At 53.7% G+C, this 17,349-nt stretch overlaps 1 protein-coding gene across 1 annotated transcript in view; it reads right to left on the bottom strand.

The window, feature by feature from the left end:
• Positions 1–8,905: 8,905 nt before the first annotated feature.
• The window catches only part of Tom1 (target of myb1 membrane trafficking protein), a 34,361-nt gene continuing 25,917 nt past the window's right edge, over positions 8,906–17,349 (bottom strand). The window contains exons 11-15 of the mRNA XM_032887790.1: positions 16,451–16,571; positions 13,234–13,309; positions 10,660–10,719; positions 9,836–9,875; positions 8,906–9,747 (exon numbers count right to left, since the gene is read on the bottom strand). Coding sequence (XP_032743681.1) covers positions 9,593–9,747; positions 9,836–9,875; positions 10,660–10,719; positions 13,234–13,309; positions 16,451–16,571 — 452 coding nt within the window. The 3' untranslated portion in view covers positions 8,906–9,592. The remainder of the gene's footprint in view (positions 9,748–9,835; positions 9,876–10,659; positions 10,720–13,233; positions 13,310–16,450; positions 16,572–17,349) is intronic.

Below are 17,349 nucleotides of genomic sequence, written 5' to 3'. Positions count from 1 at the left end.
GTTGTTATTAATGTTCTTAAGGGATGGATGGTACTGGGCTTTGTATGTTTAGGTGGGCAGTTATATCTTATCAATTGGGTCAAAGGTTATTGTGTTGTGTGTTCTTTCATGTGTAGATTTAAGTATAATGGAGTGTGGGGCGGCTGGTCTGGGCCACCACGGAGTTGGGATGTGTGTTTCTGGCATGGAAACCTGCCTTGGGAACTAGATAGGTAGAGAGATTGCTGTCGGCTCAGAGAGAGGCCTTCGGCAGTGTGATAGGGGATGGAGCAAAGTGGGTGAGAGGCTTTGATGACTGAGAATTGACATATCCAGCAGATATCTTGGGGCACGGCGGTGTAGACCTAGTGGGGATAAAAGATACCTTTTTATTTTTTATATTTTTACAACAACAACAGCAACAACACTGTTAAAACATACAGGGGCAGGAGAGATAGCTCAAGTGTTAAGAGTACTGGATGCTGATCAAGAAGACCAGCGTTGGATTCTAGGCATCCATATGTCAGCTCACAACCAAGTTCCGGAAAAACAGATGCTCACTTCTGGCCTCCATGGGCACTGTATGTAAGCAGTGCACAGACATTCATTAGGCAAAACCACTGGTCACTGTGGGGGTGGGCTTGAAGACCCTCCTCCCAGCTGCCTGAGGATGCTCAGTCTGTTCCTGGATTCCTTAGGATGAAAATGTAGAATTCTGAGCTCCTCCTGCACCGTGCCTGCCTGGATACTGCCATGCTCCCACCTTGATGATAATGGACTGAACCTCTGAACCTGTAAGCCAGCCCCAATTAAATGTTGCCCTTTACAAGACTTGCCTTGGTCATGGTGTCTGTTCACAGAAGTAAAACCCCAACTAAGACATTCAGCTTCGAGGGTAGAGAGATGGCTTAAAAGTATCTTTTGGGGGCTGGAGAGATGGCTCAGAGGTTAAGAGCACTGTCTGCTCTTCCAGAGGTCCTGAGTTCAATTCCCAGCACCCACATGGTGGCTCACAACCATCAATAATCAGGTCTGGTGCCCTCTTCTGGCCTGCAGGCATACATGCAGGCAGAAAGCTGTATGACATATACATAATAAATAAATAAATGTAAAAAAAAATAAAGTATCTTTTGCTCTTACAGAAGACCCAAGTTCAGCTCCCAGCACCCACACCAGTGGCTCACCAACACCTGCAAAGCCAGTTCCAGGAGTTTCGATGCATACATGTGGTGCACATGAGCTCACACAGGCACACATGCATACACATAAACAGAAACAATAAATTTTTTCGTTATTTGCTTTTTTTGTTTTTCAAGACAGTTTCTCTATGTAGCCCTGGCTGTCCTGGACTCACTTTGTAGACAAGGCTGGAATCGAATTCACAGAGACCCACCTGCCTCTACCTCCCTAGTGCTGGGATTAAAGCTTTGCGCCACCACGCCTGGCCCGATATACTCTTAAAAAGTCAAACCTTGAAAGTTTCACCTCAAATCTCATGAGTGCTCTCTTCTTGTGCTCCAAGAGGACTCCTGCTGGCTGGAGGTGTATGGACCCGTGTGTCGGTGCTCTGTGTGGATGTATCATGGCAGCATGTCAAGTAGACCCAGGCTGAGTAGAGAGGAGTCTGACAGAAGAGGAGGGGTGGGATGCGTCACTGATCCTCAGCTTCAGTCTGTCTCCTCCAGGTCTTGGCTCTTGCTGGAGGACTAGCTAGAGGCTCCTGGAACAACAGTGACTGAGGAGGGGGTCAGGGCATGGGTGCCAGGAGGGGATAGCAGAGACAATGGCAGTAAATTGAGAAGTGAAAGGCACCAGCTCAGCACTTTGCAAAGCCAGGAGCAAAGCCTTCAAGGACTAGGGTTTCCTGAACGAACATGTCTGTCAGGCTGAGGCCAAGGTTGGCAGGCGTGTTTCAGAGCCTGTAGCCCAGCGAGTCTGGTTATCCTCTACTCCTGTCCTTTTGGGTCGCGGGGGGGGGGGGGGGCCTGCCTCAACCAGCAGGACTGCACAGATGGAGGCTGGCCAGCCAGAGTGCCTTCGATGGGTAATACTGGACCCAGTCTGATTACTGATGTGTGAAGGGGAGGAATAGGAACTGCTCAATGTATTGCAAAGTATCATGTAGACAAAAACGCAGAAGGGAAATATCTATGCACATGTATGAATATCTATGCTCTATGCTCAGGTCCAGGCCCAGCATTTAGTACACACCAGCCGAACAGCATTAGGCTCCTCCTTGGGAGCCGTTAGGGACCTTGGCTAGCCTCACTGAACTTCTTCCTTTTTATTTATTTATATGAGTACACTGTAGCTGTCTTCAGACACACCAGAAGAGGGCATTGGATCCCATTACAGACAGTGAGTCACTTTGGGACCTGAACTCAGGACCTTTGGAATGGCAGTCAGTGCGCTTAACCGCTGAGCTGTTTCTCCAGCCCCTTGATTCTCTTTAAACACAGGGTTCTGGTCCTGTGTGCAGTAGGAGCACAGGTACCTATAATGCCCTTCACAGTCTCTTTTACTTCCCCTTTCTGTGGGGGTGGGAACAGGGTGCAAGAAAAGTACCCTAGCCTGAATTTCACCCTTCCTGCCCGCAACGAGACAGAAGATGTAGCCCTGATAGTCTTGGAACTTGCTCTGTAGACAAGGGTGGTGTCTAAGTCAGAGATTCGCCTGCCTTTGGCTCCCCAGTGCTGGGATTAAAGGCGCACCACTGCCCAGCTGGGCTCGCTGTCCTTTGAGGCCAGCTGGCTCCTCCCCTCCACCTGTCCATCCCACCTGCTGGCAGATGCTTCCCTCCCTTGCTGGTCTGGAGGGCAGCATAGTTTACCCAGTTTCCTGCTTCTCCATGTCTACAGAATCCTTGGGCTTTGTTTTACTGGCTGGTCTTGTGCATCCACTTGACACAAGTTACAGTCATCAAAGAAGAAGCCCCACTCGAGGAAATGCCTTCGCAAGATCCAGTTGAAGCGATTTTTTTTTCAATTAGTGATCCATGGGATTAGAGCCCAGCCAATGGTGGTGCCATCTGTGGGCTGGTGGTTCTGGGTTCTATTTTAAAAAAAAGCAGGCTAAGCAAGTAAGAAGTCCTTTTCCATGGCCTCTGTCTGCACCAGCTCCTGCTTCCAGGATCCTACCCTGAGGTCTTGCCCTGACTCCCTTCAGTGATGAACAGAATGTGAAATGGAAGCCAAATAAACCCTTTCCTCCCCAACTTGCTTTTTGGCATAGTGTTTTATTGTAGCAATAGGAACCCTGACTAAGAGAGGCTTCTTGCCTTGTGTTTTTTCCAAGTCTTTCTGTTTTGAGACAGGTCTCCTTCTGTAGCCCAGGCTAGCCTGAAATAATGTGATCCAGGTTAGCCTGGAACTTGTAACAACCGTCTTGCCTTAGCCTTCTAAACATGGGGATTATAGGGGTGATCTTCTCCCCTTCCACCTGTATCATTCTTTCCTGAAGGGGGCAGTGGCATTTGAAGGCAGGCTGGGCAGAACAGTGGAGTGGGTGACATGTTTATGGGTTGACTGAGTCCTGCTTGCTGACTCCCAGGTAGAACTCCAACTACAAAGCGATTTCTTGGAAAAGGTAGCTCTGGGGGTCCCTATGTTCTGGCCCTGTGCTGCCCGCCTGGAGTCAGTCTGGGTGGGAGCTGCCTAGTCCCAAAGCCAAGTTGAGATAGTGGTTTAGGGAGAAATCCAGGTTCAGAGGTCACCCGACTCCTGATTTTTGTATACTCCCCTCCAAAGATTGCACCAGGGACACATAGTTAGGAATAAAAGTAGAGACCATTTATTATGAAAGGACAAACAGCCAGGCACGTGGTGCACACCTTTAATTCCAGGACTTGGGAGGCAGAGGCAGGCGGATGTTTGAGTTTGAGGCCAGCCTGGTCTATACAGAGCAAGTGCCAGGACAGCCAGGGCTAGTTAAAACATGTGATCCAGGGCTGGAGAGATGGCTCAGCGGTTAGAGCACTGACTGCTCTTTCAGAGGTCCTGAGTTCAATTCCCAGCAACCACACGGTGGCTCACAACCGTCTGTAAAGAGATCCGATGCCCTCTTCTGGTGTGTCTGAAGACAGCTACAGTGTACTTATATATAATAAATGAATAAAAAAAGGTAAAAAAAAAAAAAAACCCAAAAAAACCCATGTGATCCAAAAAGACCTCAAGGCTCCACACCAGCCTGGGCACGCTCCACTCACTTAGGACGCCTAGGCAGGGAAGTGTTTCCAGTCTTTGTCACCTGGTTTCTGGTATGTTGATCTCTGTGTTTTGTTTGCACTATGCCTTGGTACCATGTATACATCTGGGACCCACAGAGGCCCAAAGAAAGCTCCAGATTCCCTGCAACTGGAGCTAGAGATGGTTATAAGCTACGATGTGGGTGCTGGGAATTGAACCCTTGTCCTTTGCTTTATGCAACTGTGGGGACTGGAATGCAGGGTGGCCTCTGGCAGGGGCAGAGCACAGACAAAGCCAAGGAGGGGAGGACGGGGCTCCAGATGGAGGGCAGTGACGTCTGCTTGCTCACTGCTAGGTGCAGCTTTGCAATGGGTAGGGAGTCCTAGGGAGCAGGTAGAAGCCCCAGTCAGACTCCGTGCATTTGAGGGTTCTCTTCTGCTCTGACCTTGTGGCTGGTTCTTGATGGGTTCCCATGGCTCTGGAGATGGGCTAAGTTATCTCTCAGGCACTGCAAATCTCCAGGAGGACTGGTGGAGGCAGGTCTTACATGCCACTGCTCTCTACCGCGGAAGGAATCTGTGTGGTAGCCATGGGCAGGGTATTTCCTTCCAAATGCATATGTTCAAGTCCTCAGGACCTTACAGTGTCACTGCTTTTGGGGACAGCAACTCTAAAGAGGTGACTACGGTGAAGTGCAGTCATTAGATGAGGGGCTAATCCAATATAACTGTCTTTCTAAGAGGAGGAAGTCAGGTGAAGATACGTGGGCCAGCCGTGACAACACAGGGTGAAGATGGCCATCCGCAAACCGAGAACAGCCCTGCCACACCTGGATCTGAGGACTTCCAGTTTATAGAGTGAACAAATGTGTTACTCAGCCAGCCGTGGCCCTTTGCTGGGGACCCGTGCAGGGGAACTGCATGGACCAAAGACTTCTGTGGAGCTTTTTGATGCTGGAGGTGGGGAGGCTTCCTCCAGGAACAAGTCCCAGAACTTCCCCACGTGGAGTTTACCCAGACGGTAGGATGTGGGTGCCACTCTGTCCACAGTAAAGCATGCCTCCCCTTTCCTTTCCTGTTCCGAAGCTCTGAGTGGCAGAATGGCCACTGGCAACGAGGGGACTGCAGCAGGCAGGAGGGGTTGAGGAGCTTGAGTTGAGGGGAGACTGGTGTTCAGACAGGGCCGTGGGGTCCAGCAGAGGATGGCCTGGGAAACATCAGATAGGACAGCAACAGACTGGTGGCGATGGGACGGAGCAAGAAGCAGTAAGAGTAGACCAAGCTAGGCATGGGGATGATGCTTGAGACTACAGTGCTCGGGGTTTGAGGAGGGGGTTAGGAAGTCTGCTTGCTCAAAAACAAACAAAAGCAAGAACCAAAAATTAAGCTAAGCAGTGGTGGCACACGCCTCTAATTCCAGCACTTGAAATGCAGGGCAGGTGGGTCTCTGAGTTCAAGGCCAGCCTGGTTTACAGAGACATTTCAGAACAGCCGGGGCTACACAGAGAAACTCTACCTCAAAAAGAAACACAAACCAAGCCAACCAACCGCACTCCCAGCCCCCTGCCCCTGTGTTTCATTACTGGAGAAGGGAACAGCACAAGAAGCTGGGATTGGAGAACGGTGCTGGGCTGTCCTCGGTGCCATGGTGCAGTCCTGACTTCCTGCACGGAGCATCAGTTCAGCTGTACATTTGGGCAGAGGGGCTGCTAGCGTGCACCAGGAGATGGGTGCTACCTATCTGACGCTTAATGGTCTGTGGCTAGCTCTGTGCATCTTTTCTAAATTTTATGCGCATGTGTGCACGAGCACGTACAAACACACACACACAGCACACACACCCACACACACACGCACACACACACACACACACCCACTCCCACTCACTCACACCCACTCACACCCTCACTCCCACACGCCCACTCCCACTCCCACCCACACCCACACACACACACACACACACACACACACACACACACACACACACACACACACACACACACACACACACACACACACACACACACACACAGAGCACTCTCTTGAGCCTGCGTGCCTATGGCACATGCTCAGAGGGGAAAGGGGAAGGAGAGCTCCCTCGAATGCAGCACTGCTGCCACCTTGTGGTCACGATGGAACACTGGTGCTGAAGCCAGGCTCACAGAGCAGGATAGCCTTTCAGCTGTCTTCGAAGGCTTCTGAAGAGGACATGAAGTGCTGGCCTGAGCAGGATTAGAACCACAGCCAGGCCCTGCTTCACTCCCAATGCTGGGATCCGGTCAGTTGTGGCCATCTTTGCCCAGGCATCCAAGGCGGGGAGGAGACTGGTGCTGCCCACTAGGTCTCCAGCACTTGTCCTGAATGGACGTTGGGAGCTGGGAAGCAACAGCACAGGCTGAGCTGAGGAACCAGAGCAGCAGTGCTGTAAGCTGACCACTGGGGTCTGCAGCCAGTGCCTCGTTTCCCATCAGCCTTCCCTCCCTTTCTGCTGTCTGCTTGGTCTCCAGAGGGAGAGCCCTGGTAGCTCTGCTCTGTCTTGGTGGAAGTCTGGGGGACAGTTAGCCCAGGAGCCCCTTGATCTCGGATCTGACCTTTACTGTCCCTTCCCTTCTACAAGTCCCCAGGCAGGCACACTTCCCATATCACCATCCGTATCACCTACACTGCCCACCACGTCTGCCGTACAACTACCAGTCACAATACCAACCCCGGGTAACACACAACCTGGTCCTGTAGCTATTGGTAGGACCCTAAGCTTCTGGAGTAGTCATGGAAAATTCCCTGAACGTTCCAGCGTACACAGGAAAGTAGCAGCCTTGCCTTTGATCATTCCCAAAGTCAATTTCCCTAAAGGGCTTCAGACATGGAGAGAATAAAGGAAGCAGTAGGTAGAAGAGTATGTGTGGGGGTCCCTCTCCTCTATGACTTGTTAGCCAGACGAGGCCCCGCTTATCCACATGTAAAGGGTAACCACACCATGGATGTTGTGGGACCAGGGGTGGACAGGCCAGGTCTGGACATGTACTCTCAGCCCTTCTCCTGCATGAAGATGGAATATCCCAGTCCCTTGCAGGCTGTCCCTAACCTGTTTCCTTTACTCGTGTCCCTAGAGAGCTGGGCCAGGTCTCAGAGTACAGGTACCAGATCCTGTGCTGACCCCTGCTTTCTGACTTTGAGAAGACAGTGCGGAGTCTAGCCTTCTGCCCACTTGCTGCTAAGGGCTGGGTCTGCAGGTCTTTCACCTAGAAACGAGGTCTCTTGAGGGCTGTACAGAACCAGGGAAGGTCTGGGTGCCCACAAGTGATTTGGGATGGCCCAGTGCCCAGGGCTGTGTGGCACGGCAGCTGTGAGTTCCAGTCGGGGCTGATAGTGGTTACCTGGGCCATGGCTGGCACCAGCACAGTCCCTGTGGCCTCCTGCCCCAATATTGCCGGCACTGTCCACCAGTACTTGCCTCCATCTCTTGACCAGCACGCTAATACTGTAGGATGGGCAAAGCCAGCTGCTGGGGTAGTGGTACCCAAACAGGCAGATGGCCCTGTTGGGCAGAGCAGACGGAGGCTGCACTTGTGGGGATGGTGAAGCGGGGACAGCATCTGTGAGTACGACTGTACGCTCTGCCTTGCTGGGCTGTGAGTGGGGATGGTGAAGCAGGGACAGCATCTGTGAGTACGACTGTACGCTCTGCCTTGCTGGGCTGTGAGTGGGGATGGTGAAGCAGGGACAGCATCTGTGAGTGGGGATGGTGAAGCGGGGACAGCATCTGTGAGTACGACTGTACGCTCTGCCTTGCTGGGCTGTGAGTGGGGATGGTGAAGCAGGGACAGCATCTGTGAGTACGACTGTACGCTCTGCCTTGCTGGGCTGTGAGTGGGGATGGTGAAGCAGGGACAGCATCTGTGAGTACGACTGTACGCTCTGCCTTGCTGGGCTGTGAGTGGGGATGGTGAAGCAGGGACAGCATCTGTGAGTACGACTGTACGCTCTGCCTTGCTGGGCTGTGAGTGGGGATGGTGAAGCAGGGACAGCATCTGTGAGTACGACTGTACGCTCTGCCTTGCTGGGCTGTGAGTGGGGATGGTGAAGCAGGGACAGCATCTGTGAGTACGACTGTACGCTCTGCCTTGCTGGGCTGTGAGTGGGGATGGTGAAGCAGGGACAGCATCTGTGAGTACGACTGTACACTCTGCCTTGCTGGGCTGTGAGTGGGGATGGTGAAGGGACAGCATCTGGAGGACAGCCTCTGTGGAGTGGGGATGGTGAAGGGGATGGTATTGGTGAGTACGACTATACGCTCTGCCTTGCTGGGCTGTGAGTGGGGATGGTGAGGCGGGGACAGCATCTGTGAGTACGACTGTACGCTCTGCCTTGCTGGGCTGTGAGTGGGGATGGTGAAGCAGGGACAGCATCTGTGAGTACGACTGTACGCTCTGCCTTGCTGGGCTGTGAATGGGGATGGTGAAGCAGGGACAGCATCTGTGAGTACGACTGTACGCTCTGCCTTGCTGGGCTGTGAGTGGGGATGGTGAAGCGGGGACAGCATCTGTGAGTACGACTGTACGCTCTGCCTTGCTGGGCTGTGAGTGGGGATGGTGAAGCAGGGACAGCATCTGTGAGTACGACTGTACACGCTCTGCCTTGCTGGGCTGTGAGTGCAGATACCCACCACTCAGACGGCCTTCAGTTCAGAGCAGATGCCCTGCCCCCAAATTGCTTCCTGCCACAGCAGATCATGCCGGCAAGTGGTTTTCTACTTTTATTTGGGGATACAAAAGGCACCTCTCCCTGTACCTGAGGACTCATCAATCAACACATGAGCCCCAGGTGGGTGGAGCCCTTGCTGGAGGAACAAAGCAAGGATGGGGAAAGGCAGTGGAGGAACTGGGGCTCTGGGCACCCAGAATCCCCGAGGTCTCATCTTGACACCTGGGCAGTGAGGTCTTTCCTCACTGGGTGCAGCTTCGTACCTGGACAGTGGGCAGCTCAGCAGGGGCCACCATAGCCCTTCCTAATAAGCCACTAAAGCCTTCTTCAGGCTCCACTCTGCAGGGGGATGGGATAGGCCAGGCTGTGGTGATGTCTTCTCTAATGCCTAGACTGGTAGTGTAGACTCTGAAGGGCTCCTGTGGGCTTCTCTGGGGAAGGGAGCAGGGGATTCCATGGAAGCAGCCTTACACCAGGTCAATTAGGTCACATCAGGTCAGCTTGTCCGGGGCCCCAGGTCTCAGTAAAGTCATAGTCGGTAGCAGGATGGGAAGAAGGCAGAACCAGTCAGGATCCCAGTGGAGGGTTGACTTGTTCCTCAGTTCATCCCACTGCTGCCCAGGCTCTGGGAGAAGAGAAGCGGGGTAACGAAACACCCCTAAGCAGCCTTAATACCAAGGGAGGGAAGGGCCCCAGCGGGTATGAGAGTCAGGCCCTGGGCTGCACTCATAAGGCAAACAGCATGTCATCATCCTTCTCCTGCGTCTTCCTCCGAGGGGCTGCTCCAGGAGACGGTCTGGGGGGTCCCTCGGCTGAAGGGCTGGCCAGGTTGGGAAGTCGATCGGCAGCTTTGGCTCTTTCTTCCAGGAATTTGTCAAATTCTATAGGGAAAGAGTAGTAGGCTAGTGCTGGGGGAGGGGCAGGATCATTACTTCAGGGGAGGATTGGGCAGATAGGGTGGACGGTTACCTTCACTGGTGACACCAGAGGGCTCCTCAGCACCGCTCCCCTGAGAATGCAGAGGGAAGGGAATAGAATAGAGGTTATTACAGCTGGCTACCCAGTGGGCTTTCAAGGGCAAGCCCTTGGGGTCAGGACCAGTGTTGTGCTTATGCTGACCCTGGTGTCAGGACATAGGCCTTTGCTTACACCCCCTATGCTTCAGGACCCAGGGGTTCCAGTTTCCGAGCCGTGATTTTATTTTTTCTCCTTTGAAACAGGGAGACTGGGCCTGAAGAAATGGCCTAGCAGTTAGGAGCTCATACTATTCTCACAGAAAACTCAAGTCCAGTTTCTAGCGCACGTATCAGACAGCTCCTAACAGCCTGTATGCCAGGATCAGGGGACCCAGTGCTCTCGTTTGGCCTCTGGGTACTGCCTGCACACTCACTCAGACACAAAACAAAATTAGGAAGGTGGTCTAGCTCAGTGGTAGGGGAGAGGCCCTGCCACAGAACTGACTCGGAATCCTGCTACTTTTGTCCTTTGGAAGAAGCAGGGCTTGGGGCTGGAGGTCTGGTTCAGGATTTCTGCCTTCTGGTCAGGCCCCTTTACAAAGTGGTGGCTGTGAGCTGGGCCCCCTTTCAGTTACCAGCCTTTTTGATAGGGAATGGATAGTGATGATGCCTCCCTCTGAGGGCCTATTGTGGGAAGTTTAGGACCCCCGCACCCCCACCCCCACCCCCACAACCCCGTCCATAACCAATGCCACCTCCCAAGTGATGATGGTGGTGACTAGGGGAAGACAGTAATACTTGCCTCTCCTATCAGGAAAGGCATGAGCCCCAACTTACCACATCGGTGGACAGCCACTGCTCAATGTCCTCCATGATGCGGGCCTGTGTGGCCGGGATCTGGAAGGGAGACAGCAGTGAGGCAGGAGGGCAGTGGTGAGTGAAGGAAGCTGAGCTCCTCCTCACAGTTCCTCATCCACCCTGACTGAGTCTCTTCTGTGTCCTCCTGGGGTGCAGATCCTGGGGTTGCCTCTTCCAGCTGCCTGGGACCGCTCTGCCAGCAGCTGGAGCAGGGCTCCATTCCCCACATGGAGAAAATGGGAACTGCGGGAGGTGTTCCAACTGGAGAAGGCTTTAAGCCATGGTCCAGGACAAGGACAAGCCTGGTCACAGGTGCTCACGGCAAACAGGGAGACCCAGTTAGTGGCACAAGCAGGAATTTAAGAGGAGGGAGGTTCCAAGTGTCCCGGAAAGTCCAGGCTGGCAGGCAGTCACAGGGACAGCTTCCTGGATGGGACTTTTTTTTTGGAGCTGGGGACCGAACCCAGGGCCTTGCGCTTCCTAGGCAAGCGCTCTACCGCTGAGCTAAATCCCCAACCCCTGGATGGGACTTTTTAACTCTGGGCTCAAACACATGGGCTCTCGCATGGCGGCCCCTCAAAGGAGCAGGGGCTGGGGGCTTCGTCTGTAACAGTTTCAACAATATCAGTCTGGCATGTGCACACACACGGTCTGCTACGGACCTCGGGGGACTCCTGGCATCTTATGTAATGTCTCTGTACTTGTCTTCCTCTCCTGGCAACTGTCATCCGGCCGGAGTGCTGTCAGGAGGCGGTAAGGCCAGCAGAGAGTCTGTAGAGAGGAAGGCTGGGAACTCAAGTTTCTGTTTGACAGCTTTGGGACAGAGGGAGAGCTAGAGTCTCTGACCAGACCAGTTTAGCGTCCAATCTTATCACCTAAGCTACCCAGGGTGCCTCACTATGGGAGAATCATGATGACACTCCCTACCTTTCTGGTTGACTGGTCACAGCTCTTTTAAATGTCCCCAAAGGGAGGCCAGCCAGCCAGGCAGGTGGAAGGCCAGGGCTGGAGGGGTGGGGCTGGCACCTGGCAGCGAGACATGGCCAGGGAAGCAGTGTGTGGTGTGAATGAGGACCGTGCTAGACAACTGCTAGGTCGGGGCAGTGTGGAGAGCAAATCAAACAAACAAAACACTCCTCGACTATCCTAGGGGACCCTGAAGGGTGGCCCCCACACTCTAAGCTGAAGAGCAGCAGTTGTCAGGCAGCCTGGTGACTACCAAGGCTTCTGAGCGGCCCAGGGCTTAGAAAGGCTGCTTCGTCCACGAGCTCGTCATCGCCAACAGCAAAGAGGCGGGTGGTGGAGGGGCTTCTGCCCGTCATGCACTGGCCTCTCTGTCCACTCTGGATGACAGTCACGTTGCCAGGAGAGGAAGGCAAGTACAGGAACATTATCCACGATGCAGGAGTCATGACCAGTGCAGGCCTAGCCCACTGCAGCACCAGGGAGCGAAGGAAGAGGAGCCAGTGTGACGACGTCACCCATCGCACAGGCTGAGCTCTGCTGAGCCGCAGACAAGCACTGCCCACCAGCTCCAGTCTGGACTTGGAGTTTGCGATGCCATCCCACAGTGGGTTTACGCCTTTGCCTCCAGTCAGGCTCAAGCCCTTGAGAGTGAGTGCCGGCTTGGTCTTCAGACATCACGCCCAATTGGAGGCTGCCCAGATAAAGGGCGGGGAGTGAATGCAGTCACAGAGCCAGACGCAGAGAATAGGCTCACAAAGTGACGGCTCAAAAGTGTTCAGAGGAAGCGAGGCTCGGAGCAGGTGTGCTCTGAAGCGCTCAGGGGAGGCCCTTGGACACCGTGAAGCCTGCCTGCCCAGAAGTGTTCCGTGCCTGTTCTGCTCTGAAAGGGATCCAAGCAAAGAGCTGGGAGGTACAGGAGCTCCTTGGAGTCACCAGATCCTGCCTCGTGTGAGCAGGACCTCTGTGCTCAAGGCTTTCAAATGGCTTCTACCTCACCCAGGACAGTGTCCATTGTCCTAGCTACCACTCAGACCTCTTCCCACTTCTCAGGCCCACCTGCCTCGGACTCCATCTACCACACTTCTCCTCTGCGCAGTCCTTGCCCACCTCTAACTTCTGAGAGCAGTGTGCTGTTTCTAGCTGTGTCATTCACAGTGGCTTGGGATCTTGCCAGTGGGGAGGGTACCCACTGAGGGCTCAGTTCTGGCCATGTGACTGCCACTCAACACACAGTCAAGGAATTAACTGGACTTAAGAGTATGTGGGCATTCTGATTGTTGTCCTAGGGTCTCCTCTGCTCCCCTCTGCAGGTTCCTGTTAGTGAAAGGTGTCTGGAGAAGTGGTGATGGGGAACAATGACAGGTGATGAAGGGGGTGTGAACCCAGGACCACACTGGACTCCGGTCCCTGAAGCAGGATTGGCTCACTTGTTAGGCCAGTGCCTCTTTAGCTCTTGACTGGGAATAATCACACTAGCCACACGGGCCGACTGAGAGCTGATGGAAACGAGCTGTACCCTGTTAGTTAAGCCCCTCCTCTCTGGAAGGCTCTGGTTAGAACAGGTTAGAACAGGTCCTCTCTACTCACCGCCCCGGTGCTCTGCTGCCGGGCATCCAGGGCCCCAGCCAGGCCATCTGTGGTTTGGGGAGCCTCGTATTTGACCCTGAAATACAGAGCAGTATGGCATTAGACGCTGCTTGACCTGGTGCACCAGACCTAACAGGCAGCATGAGGGACTGAGGGTGTCAGGTGAGCCTGACTTGGGTTGGCCTGGGCAGGAATGGCTCAGGTCACAGAATGGCCTGGTCTGAGGCTCCTCATCTCCAAGCCTGGGACAGGAAGAGGCGGCTCCATTTTTTGCTATTGAAGATTATGTTCAGATATGTGCCCCATAATGACATGCATCAAGGAAGCATGAGCAGCTAGAGACAGCATGTGACCAGAGACCAGGATCAAGCTCACACATGGCTGTGACCACACTGGTCCTAGTCGAGGGACCGTGACCCCCATGCTCATGGGTAAGTTTGATAGCTTCCTTTTTGAGCAGTTCTCATCAGAATTTCATCAACAGTGGCTCTGTGTGAGGACGCATCTGAATAGGGGAGCTCCTTCCACTGCCAAAAGGAGTGTGCAAGCTGCTGAGGGCCCATTGACACCGCTGCCACAGGGAGACACTCCCCACTCCTCTGATGGACTGACTGGTCACAGCTCCTTTACCTATCCCCAGAGGGAGGCCAGCCAGGCAGGCAGGTGGAAGGCCAGGGCTGCTGGCAGATGAGGACAGGGAAGGCGTGTGACTCAGAAGAACCTGGGGGAGTGAGAGGGAGGCTGGGGAGGGCCGACCTCATCTGTCCTGGTTGGCTGAGCCTGGAGGTGATAAAGGCAACCGGGAGGTTTCTATCTCAAGAGGAAGACAGGCACTGTCAAGAGTAGAGAGGAGCTCCTTTCCTGGGGCCCCATTAATCTGCTAAGACCAAAGACTTCAGGAATGGGGGCCGTAGCACTGAGCTTTGCAGCGCTGATGTCCTTTCCTGGGGGCCATGTGGGCCGTTAGGAGGCTCTTTCCCAGGCAGCCAATCCAGGGATGATGCTGTCACTCCCTTCCCAGGAGGCCCACCTATCACAGACAAGACTGACGGGCTCACTTCTCGGCCACACAGCTCCTGAGCAGGCTGTTGATATCAGCACCATGGGGCCCAGCATCTCTAACCAAGTCTGAGCCAGGACAGCCAGCGAGAAGGCACCCATGCCAGGGACTGTCCATTTTCCTAATTACTCCTGACCACCACTTCCCTGCTCTCAGTCTTGCAGTGGAGACTTAGCTATTTAAAAGGCCTAGTATGTTCCTCTGGAAAGCCTAACTTGACCTAGTGAGCTACAGATCCTGGGCCAGGGGTTGGCCATCCCATGCCTAGGTAGGAAGAAGGGGGTCTCTACCCAGGTTGTCCCAGTTGGTTGTTAGGCAGGGCTGGGTCTGAGGGCACTTGGGACAGTCCTTTTCTGAGTGCTTCTGAAGAGGATGCTGTGCAGACATCACTGAGGAAGGATAACTAAAGATAGTAGGGAGGATGGAAAGGAGGAGCATCCTGACCCAGGATGCCCAGGCCTGTACTGTCTTCCTTTGTAGACGGGCCTGGTTGGAGAGGCTGTGGTACTGGATTTGGTAGCAGCTGAAATGAAAACGGGTATTGACAGGAAGCTGGCTTTCCTGTGAGGCCTGGCAGAGCCAGTTGCAGGCTGGCATGGAATGGGGAGGCTGGGAGGGCAAGGAAATTATCTGGGCAAAAAAAGCTATGCAGGTGACCAGAATGGGAGGGTCTATTATAGCATGAAGATGTGCTAGGTAGGCATGGGAACAAAGCACAAGGCCCTCAGAGCTAAGTGCCCATTCCTGTCTCTGTGGGTGCATTCTGTAGGGTAGAGACCAATGCATAGTGAGTGGTGCAGGAAAGCCAAAGGCCTAAGAGGGCGCAGGGACGCTATGCCAGCCAAAGGGAAGAACTTGTGTGTGATGCTGTCAGCATCTGCTCCCTTACACAGACGTGTGCCCTGTGAAGGGCTAGAGCTCAGCTCGTCTACCTTGCCTCTGAGCCTTTGTACTTCCTGTTCCTAGAACCCGAAATGCTTCCTAAACCCCAGTCTGGCCTTGAGCTCTCTGAAGAGCTACCTGCCTCTTCATACAACAACAGCCATGCACACCACTACATGTGTGTGCCTGGAGGGCAGGCTACATGTGTACCTTCCCTGTAGAGGTATGTTGGTGAAGCTGTGCACCCCAGCCATGCTGTCAGAGAGTTAAACACTAGGGACTCTCCAGTGTGCTTTGCTGTTTTGTACACTGGGGCCTATGTAGACACGACGCCCTCCCGAGTGTGGGTCCCACGACGCTCGTTAGCTTTCACCTGCATAGCAGCCTCAGCGGCATCCCTAACTCCATGGCTACTGTAAGCTGTAGTCCTGAGGCCTCGGGGCTGGGGGGTACAGACTGCTTAGGGTAAAGCCAAACCTGGCTTACAGCTCAGTGTGGAACCAACTGGCTGCAGACTGTCAGAATGTACCCGGATCTGTAGTGTGAACTGGGAACCTTCTCTGGCCAGTGTCTGCTGTCCACTGACCAAGAAAGAAGAGGCACTAAGACAGCAAGTGGGGGCAGCTGGGAGGCTTTTTTTAATCTAGAACTTTCCTTGGCTGCAAGAACCATAGCTGCCCACAGCTCAGCCAATAGGGTTATAAGCAAAGGGATGAAAACTATTAGCTAAGCTGTTTCCTTTGACGAGCACATGTGGAGGGAGTATAAGATCTGCCAGACCAGGGAGTGCCCTTGGGGACCTGCTCCACTAGAGGGTCTCACTGATGGCAACATCTCTCTGAAAATGGACAGCTCACAGGGAAGGACATACTGCAGTGGAACCAAAGTCTCCTCTGGGGGTGAAGGATGGCTGTGAGACAATGGTCAAGACCTAGAGGTCAGTAATGCTGTCTTAGGGGTCTTCCTTGCCCTTGGGGGCGTGGTCCTGGCTGCGCATTGTGTGAGACAGTGGGCCAGCCAGACGGAATGTTATGCACAAGTGGTCAGAGACTCCCAGCCTTCCAGCCCCTCAGAGGCTTGGTTCTGGTTCTGGTCAGATGTTGGTATCCCTTTCTGTCCCTGGACCACAGTGTAATCCAGGCCATGCTGAACTGAACTTAGGGACTGTGTGTCTTTCTCCTGCCCTGGCCACTCCAGATTCAGGGATCCCAAGAGATGCTCTTGCCAACAGAGAGTCCTCATCTGCAGGAGAGCAGGATAGAACCGGCAACTCACCCTTTCCGTTGATCAGCCAGGGAGCTGCCCCGAGTCAGAGCAAACATGTCAAAGTCATCTTCCAGGTGACCGGAGGCTTCCAGAGACTGCAGGCCAGCTCTCACACTGCTGGAGCCAAGGTCTGCAGAGACAGAAAGGCCAGGCCGCTGTTCCCATGTCCCATGTGGGAGTAGGAATGTTTGCTTGAAGAGCACAGGGCTTAGGTGGTGGGGCTCGGGTGGGAAGCTGCCTACAGTGAGTAGCAGCAAGCACGTCAGTTCTGCCCAGTGCTCACCTCTAAGGTGGCACCACACTCGCCTCCTCCCGCTGTAGTGAGGATTAGAAAACAGGAAAACACTGCCTGGGACACCTGCTAGAGCAGCGTCATCCATGGGTCGAGACCCCTTTGGGGGTCGAATGAGCCTTTTCCAGGGTTGCATATCAGATTCATTACGGTTCATAACAATAGCAAGATTACAGTTATGAAATAGCAATGAAAATAATGTTATGGTGGGGGGTCTCCACGGCATGAGGAAATGTATTAAAGCCTTAGGAAGGCTGAGAACCACGGAGCTGACGGAAGGGGCTGAGAAGCAGAGCAGTGATCGGATCTGACTGCTCACAGGTGAGGGTCAGTTATTCAAAGTGGGAGCAGAATGCGTTTCTGGGGTTGGGCCTGGAGCAGGCAGTCAGGAACATTAAACCCAATCCTAGGTGGACCACGTGGTGCCGGGCTGTGATACCAGCTCCAGGGGAGACCGAGGCTACCCTGGTTACTGAGCACATTCGAGTCAAGGACTCTGGGGAAGTTTGTGAGGCCTTGTTTCAAATCAAAGGGCTGGGATACAGGTTAGTGGTCAAGTACTTGTTTAGCATGCTTGAGGCTTAATCCCCGGAATGAAACAAAACGCCAAAAGTAA

The sequence above is a fragment of the Rattus rattus genome, chromosome 17, assembly GCF_011064425.1.
Source record: "Rattus rattus isolate New Zealand chromosome 17, Rrattus_CSIRO_v1, whole genome shotgun sequence".
In the NCBI taxonomy this organism is placed as follows: Eukaryota; Metazoa; Chordata; class Mammalia; order Rodentia; family Muridae; genus Rattus; species Rattus rattus.
The sequence above is the reverse complement of the archived record's forward strand: the minus strand, read 5'-3'. Positions and strand labels throughout refer to the sequence as shown.